The sequence below is a fragment of the Rattus rattus genome, chromosome 17 (genome assembly GCF_011064425.1).
Source record: "Rattus rattus isolate New Zealand chromosome 17, Rrattus_CSIRO_v1, whole genome shotgun sequence".
Taxonomy (NCBI): Eukaryota; Metazoa; Chordata; class Mammalia; order Rodentia; family Muridae; genus Rattus; species Rattus rattus.
The window spans coordinates 13,839,100-13,860,338 of NC_046170.1; the positions used below are offsets into that span (position 1 = coordinate 13,839,100).

General features: G+C 48.4%; 1 protein-coding gene across 3 annotated transcripts in view; it reads right to left on the reverse strand.

Moving 5' to 3' along the window:
• Positions 1 to 21,239, reverse strand: part of Abcc12 (ATP binding cassette subfamily C member 12) — a 71,361-nt gene that overhangs the window by 2,525 nt on the left and 47,597 nt on the right. For 2 of the 3 annotated variants that reach the window (XM_032887645.1, XM_032887643.1), the window contains 8 exons: positions 20,514 to 20,711; positions 19,610 to 19,836; positions 17,161 to 17,298; positions 9,911 to 10,097; positions 5,050 to 5,139; positions 2,669 to 2,858; positions 2,061 to 2,220; positions 823 to 901 (listed from right to left, as the gene is read on the reverse strand). In XM_032887645.1, coding sequence (XP_032743536.1) covers positions 823 to 901; positions 2,061 to 2,220; positions 2,669 to 2,858; positions 5,050 to 5,139; positions 9,911 to 10,097; positions 17,161 to 17,298; positions 19,610 to 19,836; positions 20,514 to 20,711 — 1,269 coding nt within the window. The remainder of the gene's footprint in view (positions 1 to 822; positions 902 to 2,060; positions 2,221 to 2,668; positions 2,859 to 5,049; positions 5,140 to 9,910; positions 10,098 to 17,160; positions 17,299 to 19,609; positions 19,837 to 20,513; positions 20,712 to 21,239) is intronic. The other variant, XM_032887644.1, reaches the window with a different exon arrangement.

Below are 21,239 nucleotides of genomic sequence, written 5' to 3' on the forward strand. Positions count from 1 at the left end.
CTTGCATTCATCAGCTTGCTTTATTTTACAATGGGAAACAAAGTACAAAATGGCAATCATTTCAATACTGCAAACAAGCAGCAGGGAGGGCAAGGGAGATGTTAATAATGTAAAGCCACCATGACTCACCATAAAGGACAAATCACCCATATACTTCTAGGGAACATTTAAGCAAATGGAAATGGCCTGCAGGGTGACAACTCTTCATGAATAAAGCACAAAGGGGATGGGGGAGTTTTCCAGCAGGCCAAGACAAAGTCTATCTATCCATAACAGCAGACCAAAGTGGCTCTGGGAGATGTTTGCCCAGCACGTTGGGGCTACTGATCTCAGTGCTTAACTGGACAAAGTCTTCCGTCCTAGAACTCAAGCCAGCCACACTTGCAATCCCAGAACAAGCTGCACCCAATCCATCATTCTTTAGCTCATCTGTTCTGATAAAGCCAGTGAGGCCACAGACCAAATCATCAGGCCAGCCATCACTTTGGACCCGGGCAGACCTGGGTTCAAGTCTCCATCCTGCTACTCACTGGTGTGGACACATTGCTTCTTCAAGCCTTAATTTCTGTCATCTCAAAAATGAAGGAAGAAAGCACTAGCCGCCGAGGGCTGGGCTGAGGACCAAGGAAGATGACTCATGGAGAGCTGCAGACTGGATCAGCCAGGGAGCCAACAAATAGTACTGTAGCTGGTTTTGATAATCAGGAACAAGGAAGGACTGAACTTGGCTGAAGTATGTCACCCCCGGCAAATAAACCTGGCTAGGTGCTGGCCCCGGGGACAGGAGTCTGGGACTCGTGCTGGACAGCCCCAGAGACCTACTGTGTCTCTCATGAATGTTCTCTCCAAAACATGCCAGAGCATCTCGTCGGTGTGACTCCCCAAGGGATCCAAGTTGTACCTGCAGTGAATCAAAGGAAAGCAAGCTGGATCCTCAAGGATAACACAATGGAGAGAAGACAATGAGAGTACGGGAAGCAGACAGGAAATCTGGAAGCCCATAGTGGCTCTCTGATGCCGTAAAAGGTAAGGACACACTCTCTTCCCCATAGCATGTTGGCAGACAAGAAGAGGTGGGACGGAAAGAGCCTGTTCAGAGAGCCAGGCCCCAAGACCAAGGACCCACAACTCTGTGGGGGAGCAAAGACCTTGGCGACAAGACAGGCGGGAATGAGAAACCCTACCAGGAGGCAGAGCAAACACAACCATGCCATGGTCGACTGCATCAGTGTAGAGCAAAGCAGCTCTTGGCAAAGAAAGGACAAAAGAAAGAAACTTGGCCCAGCATCCCTTTAGCATCAGCATCGGGAAGCCCAGATTCCAGGCCCCGCTGAGGGATGGATTGCGTGTTTTGCGATGCATCACTCATGTGATCAGCTTTGAGTGGGTAGTCTCCCTACTTCATCCAGTGCCCAGCAAGAGGACTTTCCCATTTCCCTGGACCAGCTCAGATACTCAGACCCCCCTGTGCTTAGACACCACACCTTGAGCCTGTGTAAGTCACAACCTTCATCTTCTTATACTTGATCAGCTTCCATTCTGTGGGAATGGATTAATGCACTTGCCAAAAGCCTGCTGCACACACAGGCCAGGGAACAACTTAGTCAGTCTACTGTGCACCCTGGGGTGCTTTTGAGAGTGGTCATTGCTAAGCCTGGTGTAACGCTGGAACACAGGCATAAGATAGGGCTGTTGGGGCCAACTGTGCTACCCGCTCACTCTGTGTATAATAAAATCATGAATGATAGTATTACTAACATTATTAAAACAATTAATATCACTACTCATTATATGTTGGTGCTAATAATGTAATGATGTAATGATGATGTTATATTAATAATGATATAATGTTTTAATAATAGAGCTTCTGAAGTACCAGCCAAGGCTCAGGACACTGTTCCCCAGTTCCTTCCAAAGCTTTACTGAAAACCAGACACCAGCAGCCCAGTTCCCTGAGCTAAGACTGCCAAGAACAGCCATGGCCTAGCAATTTCTCAACTGCTGGTTGGCTCAGTGTCACCGTCTCCAAGCAGGAATGCACGATGGTTGAAAACAGCTACCTTACTGTACCTACAAACAGGACAGGATCCTGGGGGATCATGGTCAGCTTGGTTCGGAGTTCTTCCAGACCCACAGTGCAGATATCCACCTCGTCAATGAAGATGGTGCCAGAGGCTGGTTCCACCAGACGAAACAGGGCCATGCCCAGTGATGATTTACCTGGGGACAGCAAGAGCAGGGAGGATGAACCCAACACCAGCTTTTGCCTCTGTCATGTCCAAGCATTTAATTAAGGGGATTTTTTTGATGCAACGAAACTGGCTCCGTGTAGATGACTCTGCAAAGCATACATTGTTCACGCTGGGGGAACCAGGCTGCCCTAACGCCATTAACCTGTCGGTTCCAGCAGAGGCCTTTAGCGCACAATTCATCTTCTGGGCCCCATTTCTCCAGAATTATTCTCATTTAATTAATCCAAAAACTACTGTGTGTTTGCGTCCAACTCTCCACACCCGGTCAGCCTGAAACCCTAATTTACAGTAAAGAGATTTGAGGGAAGATAAAAATCCAGCATTCATGCACGTTGCTCTGATGTGGCTTCACAGGCACGTGGGGAGCAAATTCAAACAAACAACCCCAAGGAAACAAATGCAGAGTGTGTCCTCACCAGAGCCCGTTCTTCCCACAATCCCAACTGTCTGCCCGCTTTGGATGTTCAGGTTCAACCCATCGAGAACGAGAGGGGTGTTGTCTCTGTATCTCATCCGATAGTCCTTGAAAGTTATCTCCCCACGGCTCGGCCAGTCTTTGGGACAGGTCCCCACTTTGAAGGATTGAGTGTGTTCAGGGACACAGGTCTGAAAAAGCAGAATTAGAGCCATTGACCAACTTGATTGCCACTGGTTTCCCCTGACTTAACTCACTAAGTCCAGACCTATCAGTAACGGAGCCTGTGGTGGTCAATGAGACCCACTACCCTGTAAGCAACATGACTTCTGCTCAGTGTGGCGCTGAACACTTGTAATTATAACATTCGGGACATGACTTCTGCTTGGCATGCTGCTGAACACTCGTAACTGTAACATTCAGGACATTGGTGCAGGAGGATTGAGTTACAGGACAACGTGGGGTACCTGAGATATTCCTCACAAAAAAAAAGCAGGTCCCATTTCAATGGAAGCACATTAGGTAATACGAGAGAGTATTGTGGGCTGGGAGTGGTGGTTCACACCTTCAATCCCAGCAATTGGGAGGCAGAGATGATAGGGTCCCTGTGAGTTCAAGGTCAGCCAAGGTCTACAAAGTGAGCTCTAGGACAGCCAGAGCTACACAGAGAAACCCTGTCTCAAAAATCAAAACCAAAGCGGCAACAAGAACAAGAGTATCGTAACAAAGCACAGAAAGCGATTTCCATAGCAGGTAGCAGCAAGCAGAATGAAATTATTTAAGGGTTGAAGCAGGCATCTCTAAGGGGATGATACTAGAACTGAGGCCTGGAAGGCAGGAAGAATGACAGTGTAATTACAAGAATTTCTGTCCAGAACCTTCAGACAGGGGAAACAGGGAGTTGCAAAGCCCTGGCAGCCACAACCACCTTAAACAACTCCGGGAATAAAAAGAAAAGTCATGTAGACCTGGAGCCCAATAAAGGATGGATAATGTAGGGGGGAAAGCAAGAGACAGCTTGCCCTGGGCCTTATGGGCCTGGGCTAGTTTATCAGCACAATGACCATGAAGCTGTAGGGCAAATCCAGGGTGAACCTCGAGATGTGCAGAATTCAGTCTAATTTCGGTGTCTACAAAAGTCATCATGGTGCTAAGAACAGGAAGACAACCAAGAATGCAGAATGCCAAGTCCAAAGATCTTTAGACATCAGCAGAAAAAAATGAATTTCCTTCTCTTTGTAAGCATCCCTGAAACCCCACAATCTAATGAATACAAAGCAGGCTCTGTTAGGAGACCAGCCCTTCATCTCATGCTATGACGGCTCTCTCAGAAACGAGGAGTCCCCCATGCTCCATCAGGGCACCTGGCCAGCCCAAGTCTCTCGTCACTAAGTAACCTCCATTAGCTGAGAAAAGATTTGCCTTCTTAGGGGGTATTTTAACCCCTAGAAGATTTGGAATTATACACACACACATATACATACATATATATATATTTTTTTTTTAAAGAAACCACGTCTGCATGAGCCATGTATTTAAGTTTAAGGAATCTGCTTGTTTTATGCTCTAAGTGTTTGTAGTATTTGTGAATTTGTGCTTGAGATTTAATTTAAAATATATGCTTCAATAATTAGTTCAAATGTGATTTTAATTCAAACACTTTCCTGCTCATATAGGAAACAGTCATGGGGATTGCAAGTCCCTCTACATTCACAGAGAGACTTACACACACACGGCGAAGGTTTGTGCATTAAGCAGATCGTGGAGGCATTTTGAGAGGGGAACGGAGGTGCAGAACTCTAAATGTTTTAGGGAGCTGCATTAAGCTTGTGAGCAGGACCAACCACTGCCCAAAGGCCCCCAAAAGTGAATGCTGTGTTTAAATAGACTTCTTTTCTTAAAACTATATTCCTACACTGCACCAGAAAGCGCTCACGAGAGAGGTGAAGCGACCTTCTTCCGCTATTTTTAACTTTAACCAAATATTAATTTTTAGAAACCAGAGTGAGCTGCCAAATTTGGGCTTGGATTGTGGATACAGGTTTTAAGTTGGTGGGTGACAGATCAGAGTCCAGTTACTAAAAGGATCCCATCGCAAACTGGAAACAGAGGAAAGGAGCAAAATAGGGGGCTGGAGAGATAGCTCAGTGGTTAGGAGCATGCGCTGTTCTCCTAGAGGATCAGAGTTTGATTCCCAGCACACACACACACTCACAGACACCTCCAACTCCAGCTCCCAACATGTCTGCCCTCCACGGCCATGTATACACACACACACACACACACACACACACACACACACGCACGCACGCACAGAATTTAGGTCAATCTTTAGAGAAATATCAAAACATGCCGGTCTCCCAGTGTTCCCTCATTCCTTACCGAAATGTACTCCCTCATTAGCTCTGCAGAGGTGAACTTGGCTTGGGTCTCTGTTCCTGTTCGCACACACACTTGAAGCAGTCCACTGAGCTGTTGGGAAGAAACAGGTAGCTAGCTTCTGAGAGGGGGTGTCCCTTTCCCTCCCTTGGCCCCTGCTGTCTTCCACTTCAAATTACTGGGCTGAGCTCAGGCAACTTGCAAAAGAGGCTGGCACTCCCAGCCAGGCACACAGAAGGCCACGTTTCCTGTTGGGATGTTTTGGGTTTAAACACTTCCTTTGTATTTAAAAACAAATGGTATTTACATTTTCTCTCTCACTCCAGATGGTGAGAATCATCCCACCACCTTGATCGCTCCTGTGAGCCAGTCCCAACTGCCTAGAGAGGAGATGCCTACTGAGAGCCCAATTGCCAGGCCTTGGCTCCTTGCTGCCGCCTGGTGGGGCCCTGAACCCTGCTCCTGCACCTTAACTCACCAAATCAGGGACAGAAAGGCCACTGAAAACCTCCAGCAGAAGCCAGAGGACCATTGCAATACACCTGCTCTGGATGTAAAAAAAATTTGGGTACAGACCCAGGGAAACAGTTTGCCAAGGGAACCCCTCTTTAGGCCACAATCCCCTAGAATCTAACTCCAATATCTGAGTGCAAGTCATAAATGGGGCAGATGGCAGTATGCCTTCTCCCCCACTGCAAAGGATATGTCTCTTGAACCCAAGAATGTTAGCCCATTTGGATATGTAAGGGGGCACCTCCAGGACCTTGGAGAGCTCCTTTGCAGCCGTGATTAAGCACCCTGCGTACCTGGTTGGGTCCTACCAGAGACCTAATGAAAGACGGAGGGAAAGATCCCTAAAATAAGGGGGAAAGAAGACTGAAGCAGAAGTTAAGCCAGTGCTGCTCCAACCTCTAGAAATGCCCCCAACCTTTGAAAGCTGACCAAAACGTGATCGTTCCCTGGAGCCCTAAGGAGAAAAGCAACCTTGACAAACAAACACAGGGTAGGTAGGCTCTCGGCCTCCAACACCGTGAGAGAATACGTCCCTCTTGTTGTAAGCCACCAAGCTCATGGGGTTTGTTGCAGTACAGGAGCAGGTAGGAGAAAGGGGGAAGAGAAGGCTGTGGAGGTGTGCTCGTGAAAGTCTGGCATTGTAAAACCACTGAGACCGGTCACCATGCCAGGGTGAGGAGACTGGGATCTTCACAGTTGTCCCTTGGTATCTTGGGAAATGGGATCTGGGACGCCAGGCACCACCACCATCCTCCTCCCGATACCCAAATCTACATTTGCTTGAGACTTGAGTGTGAGGTGGCATCAGTGCTCACACAGAACCTAAGAAAGTCCTGGCAAGCAGCTGGGAGCAGTGCGGCCAGAACAGGGCTGGGAGGAATAAGGTGGGGGCGGGTCCTCCAGAACCTTGGACAGCTCTCAGTGGCCTCTTGCCACCTTCCCTGCTTAGTTAGCACTGGCCTGTGTCTTCCTATTTCTTTTGGAGCAATAGGCCTCAACGTGGATGATTTTGCCCCCATCCCCTCCCTAGGAACAAGATCTTCTTTGAGCTGTGTGCTTGAACCTAAGGCCTGGTGGGCAGAAAGCACCCAGATGGCAAAAAACACAGCCCCTGCCTGCCTCATGACTTCTGGTCAGAACGAGAATGTTCAGTGCTTCCGAGAAGGGCGCAGGTACATTCGGCTAAAGATGAGAAGGTCAGTTCCTAAGTGTCTAGCAGCCCACGTAGGTCTAGAACTCTCACCTTGGCTTAAATGCAGACCAGGTAAGCGCGGGCTCACCACTGCACTGAGATGTGCTGCTGATGGTGCACACCAATTTCTCATCCCTCTAGAGGGGGTTCCTCTGTCCTCACGGGAAGCTTTGCCACTTTGTTTCTGTGCTCTCTGGACGGAACTCATGTCAAAAGGGCCCACAGCCAGCCTGGGAGCAAGGGTTAACATACCTCAGGGCATGCAAATTCTCCTCCAGGCCTGCAGGGGTGTTTGGCAGCCCTCTCCTAGAAAGCTGAGAGGATTGCCCAAAAGTACATCCTTAGTTGAGGCAAGCCGATTTTAGACCAACTAAGGCAAACCTTTCATCTGCTTGATGTTTAAGAGACAACAACGAAGACATCCACTACCAATGGTGGAAACTGGTTACCCAAGGAACATTCGTTTTTTCCACCTCAGAGCACTGACAATGTCTGTCAGGTGCAAAGGAAGCTCCGGCTCCCCAAACCCCAGTCCAATTTTGCAGAAATGATCTCAACCTGGATGACAGGAGGTTTTCTGCTGGTTAGATAAAAGCCAGCGCTTCTCAGGAAATTGTGAAGCTCTTTGAATGTCTACCAAGAGGAGCCATTCCCCCTACCTCTAGCGAAGAGACCCATGGCGGTAGCTATTAGCATGCCAAAGCCCATGCTGGCATCCAGGCTCCCTCAGAATCATATGACCTGTTGCACATGTCAGAGTCAGCCCTAGCCTTCCAGTCCCTCTCACACCCTTCCCTCCCGTAAACTTCCTCTAGCTCATGTCTGTCATACCTGCAATAAAAACCTTCCCCTTAACCATACCGTGGGATGGTCATGTTGGTAGTTTATGCACTCTCTATAGCTTCACCCAAACACGCTGTTAAAATGATGCCACAGGTGTTTTCAACAAGGAGACCTTCCACATCCAGGACATGGGGGCGATCCCAAGTCATAAAAGCCACATATTTCTACCAGAGAGCATCAATGAGAGCCTTTGCTAAAATGGTAGCAAAAGCCCCCCTCCCCCGTCGTGAGAAAGGGGCCACAAAGGAGGCCGGTGGTCCACAAACAACTGCTTCTATGGACCCATCAATGCCTTTCCTCATCTTCCTTCCAATCTCAAATATACACGGTTCTCCTAAGTGCATGCACAGAGGATGTGTGCATGTATACACATCCTTCTGTAAAGAAATTGAGGAATATACACAGGGCTCTAAGAACATTACTCTAGGGGAAAACAAAGCCAAAACACTTCAGTCCTAATGTTTAGTGCCTATAGCCCCATTCCTGCTTTGGGAAAGGGAAGCGAGTGTATTAAAATAAAAATTAAAAAAGAAATTCTCACGTCCAGTACCTGCAGAGTTAGAGAATATTCCAGAAAGGGAGCCATGAAGCCACACCATGAAAAGCCAAACCATTCTCCTATCCTTAAATACAAATGAGCTGAGAGGTAAACCAGCCAAGGGCAGGAAAGAGCAAGAACCGGATAAACAAGAGGAAAAACTAACCCTGGAGAAAATAGCGAAATAAAGAAGACAAAAGGGTTTCGGTTTTGGTTGTGGTTTTGGGTTGGTTTTTTTTTTTTAAGAGGGGGTGAGTGCTGATAATCTGATATTTAGTGTCAATATGCCTAGGAAAACAAGAACAAACTTCAGCCATTTAAAAATCAGTCCTTAAGGAATGAGAGAGAGCATGTGAAAACTCAATACACAAGTACTCGGTTGCCACACTGAAAATTCAAGAGAACGCTGAATCGCAAAGCAGAAGAAACGTGTTCAAATGAGGAAACAAAAGGCTCAGCCTTTGAGAGTGCTGGCTGCTCTTCCAGAGGACCTGGGTTTGATCCCCAGAACCCACATGCTGGTCACAGCCACCTGTGAACTCTAATTCTGGAGCTCTACTGCCCTCTGCTGGCCGTTGCGGTACTGCACTGCATGAGGTCCACAACCATACATGCAAGCAAATACATGTGACATAAATATGAGTAAGGGAGGAAGAGCATTTTCTAAGTTGAGAAAAGATTTGACTTTCCTCAGAAAGGACCCAGAGTCTGGCACTGTGGGACATGGAGGAGCACGGTGGAACATGACTGTGATCCCAGCATGGGGAACCGGAAGCAGGAAGCACTCAAGCTTGGGACTCATAGCAAGACCTTTGCCACAAAAATAAAGTAAGTAAATAAATAAACCAGGGCTAGAGAGATGGCTCAGAGCTCAAGCACACTGGCTACTCTTCCAGAGGTCCTGAGTTCAAGTCCCAGCAACCACCGGGTGACTCATAACTATCTATAATGAGATCTGGTGCCCTCCTCTGGTGTGCAGGCATACATGCGAGCAGAACATTGTATACATAACAAATAAACGAACAAATAAATCTTTTTTAAAGATATAAATATATCCGATATATATACCCAATGGAGAAAGTTCCCAGACAGGACACTGGGAAGCACATTCCCATGGACACGATTCAGGAACCAACCTTAGCCTAAATAGTGGCCCACACACTCATTTTTCTCATCTGCAAAGTGAGACTTGCAGAAAACATCACGGTGTCATTGAGAACAGTGAAGGAAGTCATTTATCATCCCTGAAGGACACAGGAATGATGTGTCCTCACCAAGTGCATTATTATTATTAAAACCCAAGCGGCCGCGAGCTGCTAAGAAGCTGTACTTGCCTCTCCTAGTCCCACTATGAAGCAGATGTGTGGATTGGGGGTGAGGTGGACTGGGCCCAGCTCCACACCTTGTCCCAAATCAATCATTCCACTCCCAACAAATCAGTAAGTAGGTCTTGGATGCCCAAATCAATACATTAAGAATAAAGTACGGGCTTCTGTTGGGTAGTCAAGGGAAGAAACACGACCTGATATTTCTTACCCCTTCCTATGGATCTCAGAGACCATTTGTCACCCACTGCCCAATGATGTGGAAGGCATCACAGAAGGAGACAAAAACCAAGAGTCAAGATCCAGCTGTGCCTGAGGCCCACCCGACTGCCCCAAATGTCAACGACGTCATGCATAGTCAAAGCTCTGTTCTCCTTAACCCTTTTGCTGAGTCCATCTAAAAATTCCTCCTAATGCACCGTAGGCCAAGCTCAGCCACGCACCAGCGGTTACCTGGATGATGTAAGACAGGGACAAGCCTTTGGATGAAGCACTGATTGAAGAAAAGCTCAAGGTCACCAGCAAGGCCACGACAAAGGTGACGATGTTCATGAGGATGTCCATTCTGAGAGCAAACCACCTGAGTGCACAGTTAAAGTACAGGAGGTGGCTGGAGTTTTCATCATTGAGCGCCTTAAACCTGCAGTGGAAAAATCACAGGAAGTAAGAGCTCGGGTTTCTGCAGCTGTCGACGGGAGATTGGAGCTCGGAACAGAACCAAGACAAGGTGTTTTTGAACTCCTTCCCACAAGGTGACTGTCGCAAAAAAAATGAGCATATATACCCAGCCCCCGCTGCTGCTACAGGAGTCTTTGATTTGCACACATTCGGAGAAATTTCACGTGTCAGTCGACAAGGGTGCTAAGTGGGCCTTCTATATCTCTCCCAGAACCCACAGCTAAGAACAAAAACTGCAGAAAACCTCACATTATAGCTTCGCAGGCCTTGAGGAATCTATAAATGACTCCTCTAATCTTAAAGACAGGGGTAGCCAATGGTGCCCGTAGATTAGCAAGGGAGGGCTTTGGCCTACCCCGCCCCCATCTCCTCTCTCCAAGATCGAAATCATCATTTGAGCCTGGCAGAGTGATCCCAGCACTTGGGAGGGTAAAGCAGAAGGATCAGAAGCCCAAGGCTAGCCTGGACTACATGGCAAGATCCCGTTCCAAAACCAACCAACCAGCCAGCCAAATCATTGCTTTAAAAGGGATGGGGGGGGGGGCGTGGATCTCTTCAAAGACAGGAAACTGATATCTTGTATCCCTGTTGCTTGTCCACTGGCTCTAGAGCTTTGCATGGGACAGAATGACAGAAAAATGGCATAGCCAGTGGATCCAAGACAAGACCCAACCCCGGTCTTCCCATTCGTTCCCCAGACACAAGCCGGGTGCATCCTGATTGTCCCTTCAGTTTAGCTGAATGTATAGAGCGAATGTGGCATTCAAGCTGGCTCTATGACAGGGTGCAAAGAGGCTACCACAGCCATGGGATGTAGTGGGATGCTGCCCGGCAGAGTGCTCCAGGAAGTTCAGAAAATACACTTCAAACAGCAGTGCCAGGCAGAACTGGCACCCGGCTGTGCGTTGGGCCTGCGGGCCTTCACTGTGACGTACTACTACATCTGTATAGGAAGCTGGATAAACAGGGAGAATGGCTTGGGTATGCTCCTTCCTGATGCTTTCCCTAGTTGCCCCTGTGGGAGTTTCAGAGAACCGGCCTCAAAGAAAAGATGTTTAAAAGCAAAAACAGAATACCTCCCCACTACAAACAAGTTCATTCCCATCACTCGCTAGTACGCATGCGCTCACTCATGGCATGCCCACAGCGCAGCCTGCCTGCGGTGCGGAATCTCCAGGCAGAAAATATCAGAGACTGAAATTTTAGGTGCACTATGAGAGACATCTCATTCCTTGGCCCACTAAAAGGCCCTTGACCCAGTGGAAAGGGCCTTGTAGGGACAAATGGTGGGAATTGGGGGAAGAAAAGGAACGCGTTTTGGGGTGTAAATCCCTAAGAAGGCACGCGGCTCCCATACACCACCACACCGATTTTGTTTCCATTCTAATTACTGTTTGTGTTTTGTTTTGTTGTTTTGTTTTGTTTGCACCAGGGCTTTGTCAGAATGCTTTCCCAAATAGCACAATCTTTCTCCTAACATGGTGGAAAGTACCATACACTTCAGAAGCCAGAGCTCTCTCAAAGGCAAGTGTTCAGGAAGGGAGAGCTTGTCAGTCACGGTGAGGCTAAGACGGCTATGGGAGGCTCTTCTTGGAGGAGAAACTCTGGGGAAACAAGTGTCCGTCTGTTTGGTTTGTCAAAGGGCAAAGAGTCGAATGGCTCTGTGGACATTCTTCATGATCAGAAGTGTCTGTGTGGTGCAGGACTCTAGACAGAGACCATCAAGAAACAAACAAACCGGCGGTGGTAGCGCAGGCCTTTCATCCCAGCACTCGGCAGGCAGTGGTGAATAAATCTGTGACTTTGAGGCCAGTTTGTTCTACAAGAGTGAGCTCCAGGACAGCCAACACTACACAGAAAATCCTGTCTCAAAAAAAGAAGAGGAGGAGGAGGAGAAAGAAGGGGGGGAGGAGGTGGGAAGAGGAGGAGGGGAAGGGGAGGGGGAGGGGAGGAAGGAAGGAGGGAAGGAAGGAGGGAAGGAAGGAAAGGAAAAAAACTTAAAGGAAAAGAAAGAAAAGAAAAAGAACCAAACAAAGGAAAAACAGGACTAACTGCTGGCTAAAGCCAAGCTGCAGAGTCCTCAGTAGGGGTCTTTGCCTGAGGGGACCTCAGTGTCTCAGTAGAGATGAAAATGTTGTGTACATCATTAACTCCCCCTCCACCACCCTCACCTCTTCTTCACTTCCTCCTCCTCTCCCTTATCCTCTTTTCTTGGGAGACAGGGTATTGTTATGTAGCCCAGGTTAGCCTCAAAACTCACAATCTCCCTGCCTCAACCTCCTAAGTATTGAGATTACAGGACAGCGCCACCTGGCCCAGAATATCTTATCTTTCCAAGAAAGGAAAGAGTAGGGAAAAGCAGACGCCAGATAGAGATACCAAAGAGTTTTCAGATTCCACTGTCACTCGCCCATTGACACAGAGGGACTGCAGTCCCCAGCGTCCTGTGCAGTTAGGTAAATCTGTGTGACTAAAACCCTGCCCTTGGTCTTTCGGAAAGCTTGTATCTCCTTGCTGGGTTAGCAATAGTTTCCACAGGGCCCGGCCTATCACTCTCCCTTCCCAAGGCCTTTGAGAAGGAAAAGCAAAGTAGCTGTAAGTCTACATGTGAAGAAACTCTGTCCTGTGTCATGGACCCTCGTTAAACCGTGACTTGAGGGAGAATATACATGTATTATGTTAAGACCAAACTCCTCCACATTCTAGCCGTACATTAGCTCCCAAGACCGGAAAACTGCCGTCAGGATTATCACAACAAGGGTCCCTGTCCTGGTTGGTTGTTCGTTCTTTTGCTTTTTTGTTTGGGTTATTTGTTTGTTTTGGTTTTGGTTCATTTTGTTCTTCGCCAACCTGACACAAACTAGAGTCATCTGGGAAGAGGAACCTGCGTTGGCAAAATGCCTCTCCGTCAGATGGACAACGTGAACCACACGCAGCAATCAACACCGACCGTCACAGCTTCACTTTATAGTTGCCGTGTCCTCGTCTTATTCATATGTGGCTCCTGCTTTGTCTTCTTTGACGAATTTTCACTCGAAGCCTTCTTCAACAGATACAAGGGGGACTACACCACCCTCTTTCCTACTTCTATTAACTTAGTAGACTGGCTCCTGTCCCTCGAACTTCAGCACAGGATGACCTCAACAGTGAGCTATGTTTCTTGGTGACAACAGGTAGCTAAGTCCAATTTTCTCAGGAATGGGTGGTGGTGGTGGTGGTGGTGGTGGTGGTGGTGGTGGTGGTGGTGGTGGTGGTGGTAGTGGAGGTGGTGGTGGTGATGGAGGTGGTGGTGGTGGCGGTGGTGGTGGTGGTGGTGGTGGTGGTGGGGGTGGTGGAGGTGGTGGTGGTGGTGGTGGTGGTGGTGGTGGTGGTGGTGGTGGTGGTGGTGGTGGTGGTGGTGATTTTGCTTCTCATTGTTTTGAGACAGGGTCTCAAGTAGCCAAGGCTAACCAAAGGTGACCTTGAACTTCTGATCCTCCTTCCTCTGCCTCCCAAGTATTAGGACAGCACCTGTGCAATTAGTCAGTCTGAACATTTTAATTGATGAGTTGAGGCCACTCATTGACGATTATAATATTAAGAGATGTTTACCAATTCCTGTGATTTTTTGAGGCAGCTTTTTTCTACTTGTTTGGATTTTTTTTTTAATCTTTTTCTCCTCTACTAACCAGTACTGGGATTTGTCCATCTATGTTTTCAAGATTCTTTTTTTGGGGGGGGGTAAGGCGAGACAGGGTTTCTCACTCTGTAGACCAGGCTGGCCTCAAATTCAGAGACCTGACTGCTTCTGCCTCTCGAGTGCTTTTATTTTGGTTCACTCCTGTTCCGTTTCTAGTTTGTTTTCTTGACGAATTTCTCTTCCTCATTGGTAACCTTTTCACCTGAATTGCTGGTTTTCTCATGCAGTTTCTTTCTCTCTTTTTCCCCTCTAACTGTCCTCTCCATGTCCCAGCGTGACTTCATCCGCTTGTTTGTGTCCTCTGTTGAGTAGCTCACTACTGTTATTAGGGAACTCTGGAAAGTTTCACGCTGGCCTTTTAGCTGCTCTCCTATCTACAGAGTCATCAGTGGAAGAATCCCGACCTGTGGCGTCACAGTGCCAGGCATTATCATCTGAGCTCCTGTTTCTGGGGTGACATTTGCATACCTACTGGTTTGTTTATCTCTTCTGATCTTATTTGTGGATCTTCATATCAAACAAGTGATTCTTTTTTAATTTCTTTTTAGGTTAGCAAACACTGTGGCATCTGTGGGGACAGTGTGGGTCCTCACCATTCATCTCCCTCTCACATTGGCTCCCCTGAGCCCATCCCCCTACAGCAGGAAACCGTTGAGGGCTGGGACCCCAGTGACAACTTCAGGGAAGTCTTTTCCCCTGCAACCCCTAGGAAGCCCTGTGACCAGAGCTGTCATAGTAGTTTGCATCTCGTGGGTCACCCATACTTCTCTTTGTACTTCCCAGAGATCCTGTCACTACTTCATGGGTGTCTGGTGTCCCTCTCGACTTTTCCTGCTGTAAGGAACCGTTGGTTCTTGTTCTGACCCTTCTTTTCCACAGGGTTGCAGAACAGTGGCAACTTCTAGTTCAGAAGTTACGACTTGCACATTTTCTTTGGTATGTTCCAAGTCCGAGGCTACATGACTCCACGAGTATAGTCTTCACAAACCTAGTCTTCTGAAGCTGGCCAACCCACACATAAAAATCGATGCATAAATGCAGCCTTTAAAAATTAGCTTTATGAGCTCGAGGAGGTGGGTGTGTATGACTGCAAATTACATACTGGCCGAGGCTTGCATTCAAGACTCTATCTCAACTAATCAGATCTATGTATAGGAGCAATTTGTATACCCATGGATCAGTGTGCCTCTCGTTAGGCAAGCTTCTCATAGCTGTGGATGGCAATTAGCACTGAGACCCTCAACTGGCCAGCATACGGCAGCACCATGGGGTGCTCAGCCCCATGTGGGACACACTTATCATACAAGACTTGGGGATCTTCATGGAAGAGAGCATAGAAAGATTTTAAGGCCAGAAGTGATAGGCAGCCTCAAGGAAAGTGTTTTCTGGACTTGACAGGGCAGGTACATGTGTGAACTCATGGCGGTCGTGGCAGCATGCAGAAGACCTGCCCACGCTCAAGCTAGACAGAATCCCAGCATGGAGAAGAGGGAAGGTGGGCATGAAACCCCCTGCTAGCTGACAAGACATTGGCATTCAGTAGCTCCTGGGAGAGAAAGAGTTTTATACGTGAGGTGACCTCGGTGGGATGGCTACAATCAGGACCTACTTCTAAGACGAGTTGAACAACATAAGCTGAACTTAATGGGATTTTAAAAGGGGCAGGGGAGAAAACTCAAAGCTGTGTGTAGGAGGGCTATGGGAGAAATGGGAGATGGGAGGCTGAACAAAAATATATCGCATGGGATCCTCAAAGAACTAATGAAATATTTTAAAAGGTGTCTATTGTAGAAGAACGTTCAATGCTATGAAAGCGATATTCAAAATAACTTTCGAAAAGAAAACCTTGCGGGTTGAAAGAATAAAAGCATGGGAAGAAACGTGAGTATCCTGTCTGAAATGCTTGGGACCAGACTTGTTTCTAACCTGGGGCTTTTTAAATTTAATTAATTAATTAACTCACATCTTTTATATGTACGGGCGTTTTGCCTGATTTTATGTCTGCCACTACATGCATGTATAAGGTCTGTGGAGGCCATAGGAGGGCGTCAGGTCCTCTAGAACTGCAGCTGCAGAAGGTTGCGAGTTACCATGTGCTGGGAATCAGAATCAGAACTGGGTCCCCTTGGAAGAGCAGCCACTGTTCTTAAAGCCATCTCTCCGGTCGGAGCTGGGTTCTTTTCCACTTCTGAAATGTTTGTGTCTGCAGAATGAGCTAGTTTGGAAGCGAACAACTCTATGCCCAGAACTGCTCCTTCTGTGCCTCACCCGGGGTAGCCTGCAGGTTCTTCTCCTGCTTTAGTGTATCTCGCAGCACTGGGGTTCAAAGCTGGGTAAGCAATGCTCGAATGCTGAGTTGTGTCCCTAGATCTTTTTTGAACTCTCCGAGACCCCAAGTCTCACTAAGGTCTCACCATGACGGATAGATAGAGACTGGCTTTGATCTCACTCTCCTGCCTCAGCCCCCTCAGTAGCTGGGACCGCAGACTTGTGCCGCTGCGCACCAGCATCTGCAGATCATTTTCTTTTTTTTTTTTTTTTTTTTTTCTTTTTTTCCGGAGCTGGGGACCAAACCCAGGGCCTTGCGCTTGCTAGGCAAGCGCTCTACCACTGAGCTAAATCCCCAACCCCTGCAGATCATTTTCATGCACGGTTTCACTGTACCTGTGTCTTGGCTACAGTCTGTCACATGAGGTCAAGTGTGAGATTTGTCACGAGGTCAGATGTTGAGATTTCTCCCTTCACAGTATGGCAACCAGTGTTCTGAAGATTTGGGGGTTTGGGAGCTTTTTGGATTTGCGATTCTCAATTTATGACTATGTATATTTCGTGTATAATATGTACACGAAAACATGAGCAAGACTGACTGGGATTTGAGGCCTACAAGTGATTTTTGTATATGTTCTGCTTTTCGATATTTTCCCAAATTGAACCCATTTAGCAAGAAATAAAACAAAGTCATACAGAGTTAAAGGTGTAGCTCAGAGGTGAAGCGCTCGCCTAACACTGCACAAGGCCCTGGGCTCATCTCCAGGATGACGCATGCGTGTCTTCTCTCTCTCCTCCTCTCCTCTCCCTTTCCTTGTCCCTCCCCCTGTCTCTTCCCCCCACCCTCTCTCTGTGACTGTCTGTCTGTCTGTCTGTCTGTCTCTCTTTCTCTCTCTCTCTCTCTCACACACACACACACATATTCAGGGCCCCGAATGCTAGAAATGAAGCCCCTGATCCTGTCAGCCCTTTACCTGTCCCCAACGTTCCCCCACCTCAGTTGCAAAGCAGCCCGGGACCTCCCATCAGGGCTGGGCCTCGGGGTGGGGAGACCCGGGAGCAGGGGCCATCAACTCACTTGCTGATGCAATCGTCCTTTTTGTCGTAGGCATGGATGACACCCAGACCCTGCATGGAGGAGGTGATGTGAGAGAACCAAGGGGACCGGCTGATGTTCTCCACCTGCTTGAGCTCCTGCACCCCTCGATGGAAAATGCTGTGGGGGAGGGGCGAATGAAAGGGTCCAAGAGGGTCACAAGGTGTAGTCCTGGAGAACTCTCCCTCAGCACCTCAGCACAGGCAGTCCAGCCACACCTGCCACGTGGCAGTTAAGTCAGAGTTAAGGTGATAACTGGAAGAGAGGACCCTGCCATTCCTCTCCAGAATGTCCTGTCTGGCTGCGTGAGGGACGGTCTACTGAGAAGTTTGAGCACACCATTACTTCATTTGCCTTCAGACCCGAGTGCTTCCTGTAGCAAGAATGACCTGCATTGCAGTAGATGGTTCTAAACTTTGAAGACCCAAAGATTTTGCACAGTGCAGCCCCTGAACGCAAGTCAACCAGTTTTTGGTGACTGCGATGGTTTGTATAGGCTTGCCCCAGGTCGAAGCACTATTAGGAGGTGTAGCCTTGTTGGAGTAGGTGTGTCACTGTGGACGTGGGCTTAAGACCCTCATCCTAGCTGCCTGGAAGTCAGTCTTCTGTTTGCCTTTGGAACAAGATGTAGAACTCTCAGCTCCTCGTGCACCGTATCTGCCTAGATGCTGCCAAGCATAATGAACTGAACCTCTGAGTCTGTGAGGCAGCCCCAATTAGTGTTGCTCTTAAAAGAGTTGCCTTGGTCATGGTATCTGTTCACAGCAGTAAAACCCTTACTAAGACAGTAACCAATCAGAGAAAGAGGGGTCTGACCTGGTTGCCCTCCAAAGTTAATTTTGTACAAACATCACGGTAATCTCAGGAACTGAGTTCAAAACTGGACTCTCTTGCCTTGCACCTTACATGGAAGCCCCAAGTGTCCTGATGATAGATGACCTATGCCCTCGAGCATGCACATTTGCTGGCCATCCTCCAAAGAGGGACCCTAACCTAATTATCCATGTGCTTACAATGAATTCACTGAGCTCTGACCTCTGAGCTTTCCTCATTCTGCGGTCTCTCCTGTCTTCACAGCAAAGGATCAAGTATGATATCGGGTGGATTTCTTTTAAGCTTTTACTAAGCCAATCAATAGCAATAGAGGAGACAGCAACCAAAGTAGTCAAACAACAGTGTGACAGGAATGGATAGAGGCACTGAGGGGTCCACCAGAAGCTCTGACACCCATGACAGGCTTTGTATTTGTGATGGACTCTCAGAAAACAGTTTTGACTGCCTGTCACAATAAACCCCTGAGTGTGGAAGTGTGTGCTTCCTTCAGTGATACCAAGGGTGCAACGGTGAGAGCTGGCTCTGCTGGATCCCAAGACACTAGTCTGAAGAATTCCCGTGATCACACCTGCTCTGTTCAGGTACTCCAGCCACAGTACACCCCTCAAGCACTTGCCATTACCACTGCCTCAGACTTGGTGCATGAGTCTAAGCTGTGACTGTTCAACTGCTTCTCTTCTCAGACCACCTTCTTCGGCACACCGGTCCGCCATCTTGGGTCGTCCTTGGTTGTACCAACCTCCCTGACACCCAAAGGTCTCCCCCTTGAAAACCCTAATGGCACTGCCTTGTAAATGCCCCTCAAATCCCCTTCCCTGTCCTATGGCCACTCACGCCTGTCCCTCATCAGCCCCTTCCCAAACTCCAAATCTCTCCAATTTGCTTTAAGTGGTGAGGACCTAATGCCCCTCCTCCTACCTGCTCCTCTGACACAGGCACTGTGCACATTTTAATGCCTGAGAACTTTAGGGGAGAAGGGACAGATTTGCAGCATCTCAGGGTACTCCAACTAAGCTTCCTGGCAAAGCTGGGGTTCTGGCACAAACCTTTCAGACTTAGCAGCTCTTCGCTCCCTCTCGGTACTCCCCATAGTGCCTGATGAGAAATCCCACTGCTGCCCCTCACCCCCACTTGCAGCTTCCTCCTGATGAGTGTGTACACGTTCAGGAACTGTCCCCAGTCCCTTCCACACATCTCTGTACACATCAATCTTTAGCTCCAGCGAGAGCTGTTTCTCAAAACTCAAAGTGGCTGGAGACAGGCACCCTCAGAGCCCAATGGTTAGGAATGAATCAGCAGACAGATGGCGAGCCTGCCTACTAGTTTCCTGAACCTCCTAATAACTTACCCACCTCCTGGCATTGCCCTGGGGCCAAAAAGCCAGACGGATGCCAGGTACTTACCATGGCACCTGGTGTGTAATAAGTGCCAAGAATCTAGGCTTTTCCCATCAGAGAAGGAAGCAGGTATTCCTCCCAGCTGATGCATATGCATATATATATATACATATATATATCCTCTCCCACCCCCACTCAGTGTGTGTGTTGTGAGGGTACTGGCTGGGTATTTCCCATTTTCAGGTTGTGTATAGCCCTACCGTAAAAGGATGAAGAAGAGAATAGCCAGGCCAGCCAGCACCACGAGGACAACAGGAAACGAGGCAGCCATAATCACCAGAATAAACACCACCATAGAAAACTGCTGCAAAAAATTCTCGGCGTGAAATGGCAGCCTCACATCTAGCTCATCCATATCTTTAGAAAAGCGGTTCATTAGCCGGCCTGTGGGAGTCGTGTCAAAGAAGCTCATTGGGCTGCTGACGATCTAAGGGTAGAAGCAGAGTGAGCTGAGTCGGTGCGTGCTCGGTGAACTTCTGGGGAGGTCAAGAAGGTGAGAGCGGTGGGAGCTAGACCTGTTTTCCCAAAGCACAGGACAGGGGGCCAGGGACCTCCAGAAAGTGAGGGTGGTGCTCCCTCTTCCTAGACCACCACCGCCATGAGAGACCCTGCCTACGTATGGACTTTCCTCTGCAGATCTCAGGTGCCTCCTGGGAGAGGGAAGCCTGGTACTCTCAGAGGAAGGAAGGGTTTTTGAGCCCCAAGCAAACAAAATGCCAAGTCTACTTGTCTGTCTACTCCATACAGTGTGGAGCATACCTGCGTGCCCTGGTAGAACCCTGGCAACCCACCACTGTTGCCTGCCGCAGCTACAGAAAACGGCAGTCCATTCCCAGCCTGTCAGTAGCTGGGGCTCTTAGGAGCGACACAAACATCTTCTCCCCATCCTCCTGGCCTGAGAGTCTGTAATGGACCGCTATTGCTCTCTGAAACTGGCTTCCCTCTGCAGTACTCAAATGAGTGGAAGACACCTTCAAAACAAGATGGCAGACTCCAGGAGAGCGGTCCTGTCCCCAAAGTCCGCCACAGTGTTGGGCACATTACACGGCCTGCGTGGCCTGTGGACTGAGCAGTCCGGGGGCCTGCAGCCCTCTGTGCCCCTACCTTGTTAAACACTCTGTTGTGCAGGGAGGAGGACGCCATCAGGGTCGTGTTGGTGAAGGTGAAGCCTTTGATGATGCCAAACGTCAGCACAGACACCATGCTTGCTATGTAAACCAACTGGTACATGTGGTGTTTGGTGTCCTGCAGGGTCTGGTTAACGTTGCAGGCTGTCTCATTGCTCTGGGGTGCACAGATGACCTGCAAGGCAACAACAACAGCCAAGAAGTATCAAGAATGGTATGCAATTGTGAGAAGTGGGGGCTATGTCAGATGTTCCTTCTGAAGAGAAGAAACTAAAGAGAGGCGCGCGGCTGTTAAAAATGAATCAGGTAGGACTGGAAAGATGGCTCGGTGGGCAAAGTATTTGCCAACGCGCATGAGGACCTGAGTTCAGATTCCCTAACTGGCATCTAAAAACGAGCATGGTGGCACAGGTAACCCCGGTATCAGGACTTGGGGGAAGATGGGTAGCCACCCTCGACAGAACAATGAGCTCTAGAAACCCTACCTTAAAAATTTAGGTAGAGAGGAGAAAGGGAAGATACACAAAGTCAGCCTTCACACACTCATACATGGACAAGTGCCTACATACATGCATAGGGACAAACACGTTTTACAAAGAATGAAATTTAAATTCACATTAGCAATGAGTCATGTAGGTAAAACCAAATCAGGTCCCTCAGGGGCTGCCTGGGCTTTGCCTGACTCTACCACAGAGGAGCCCCT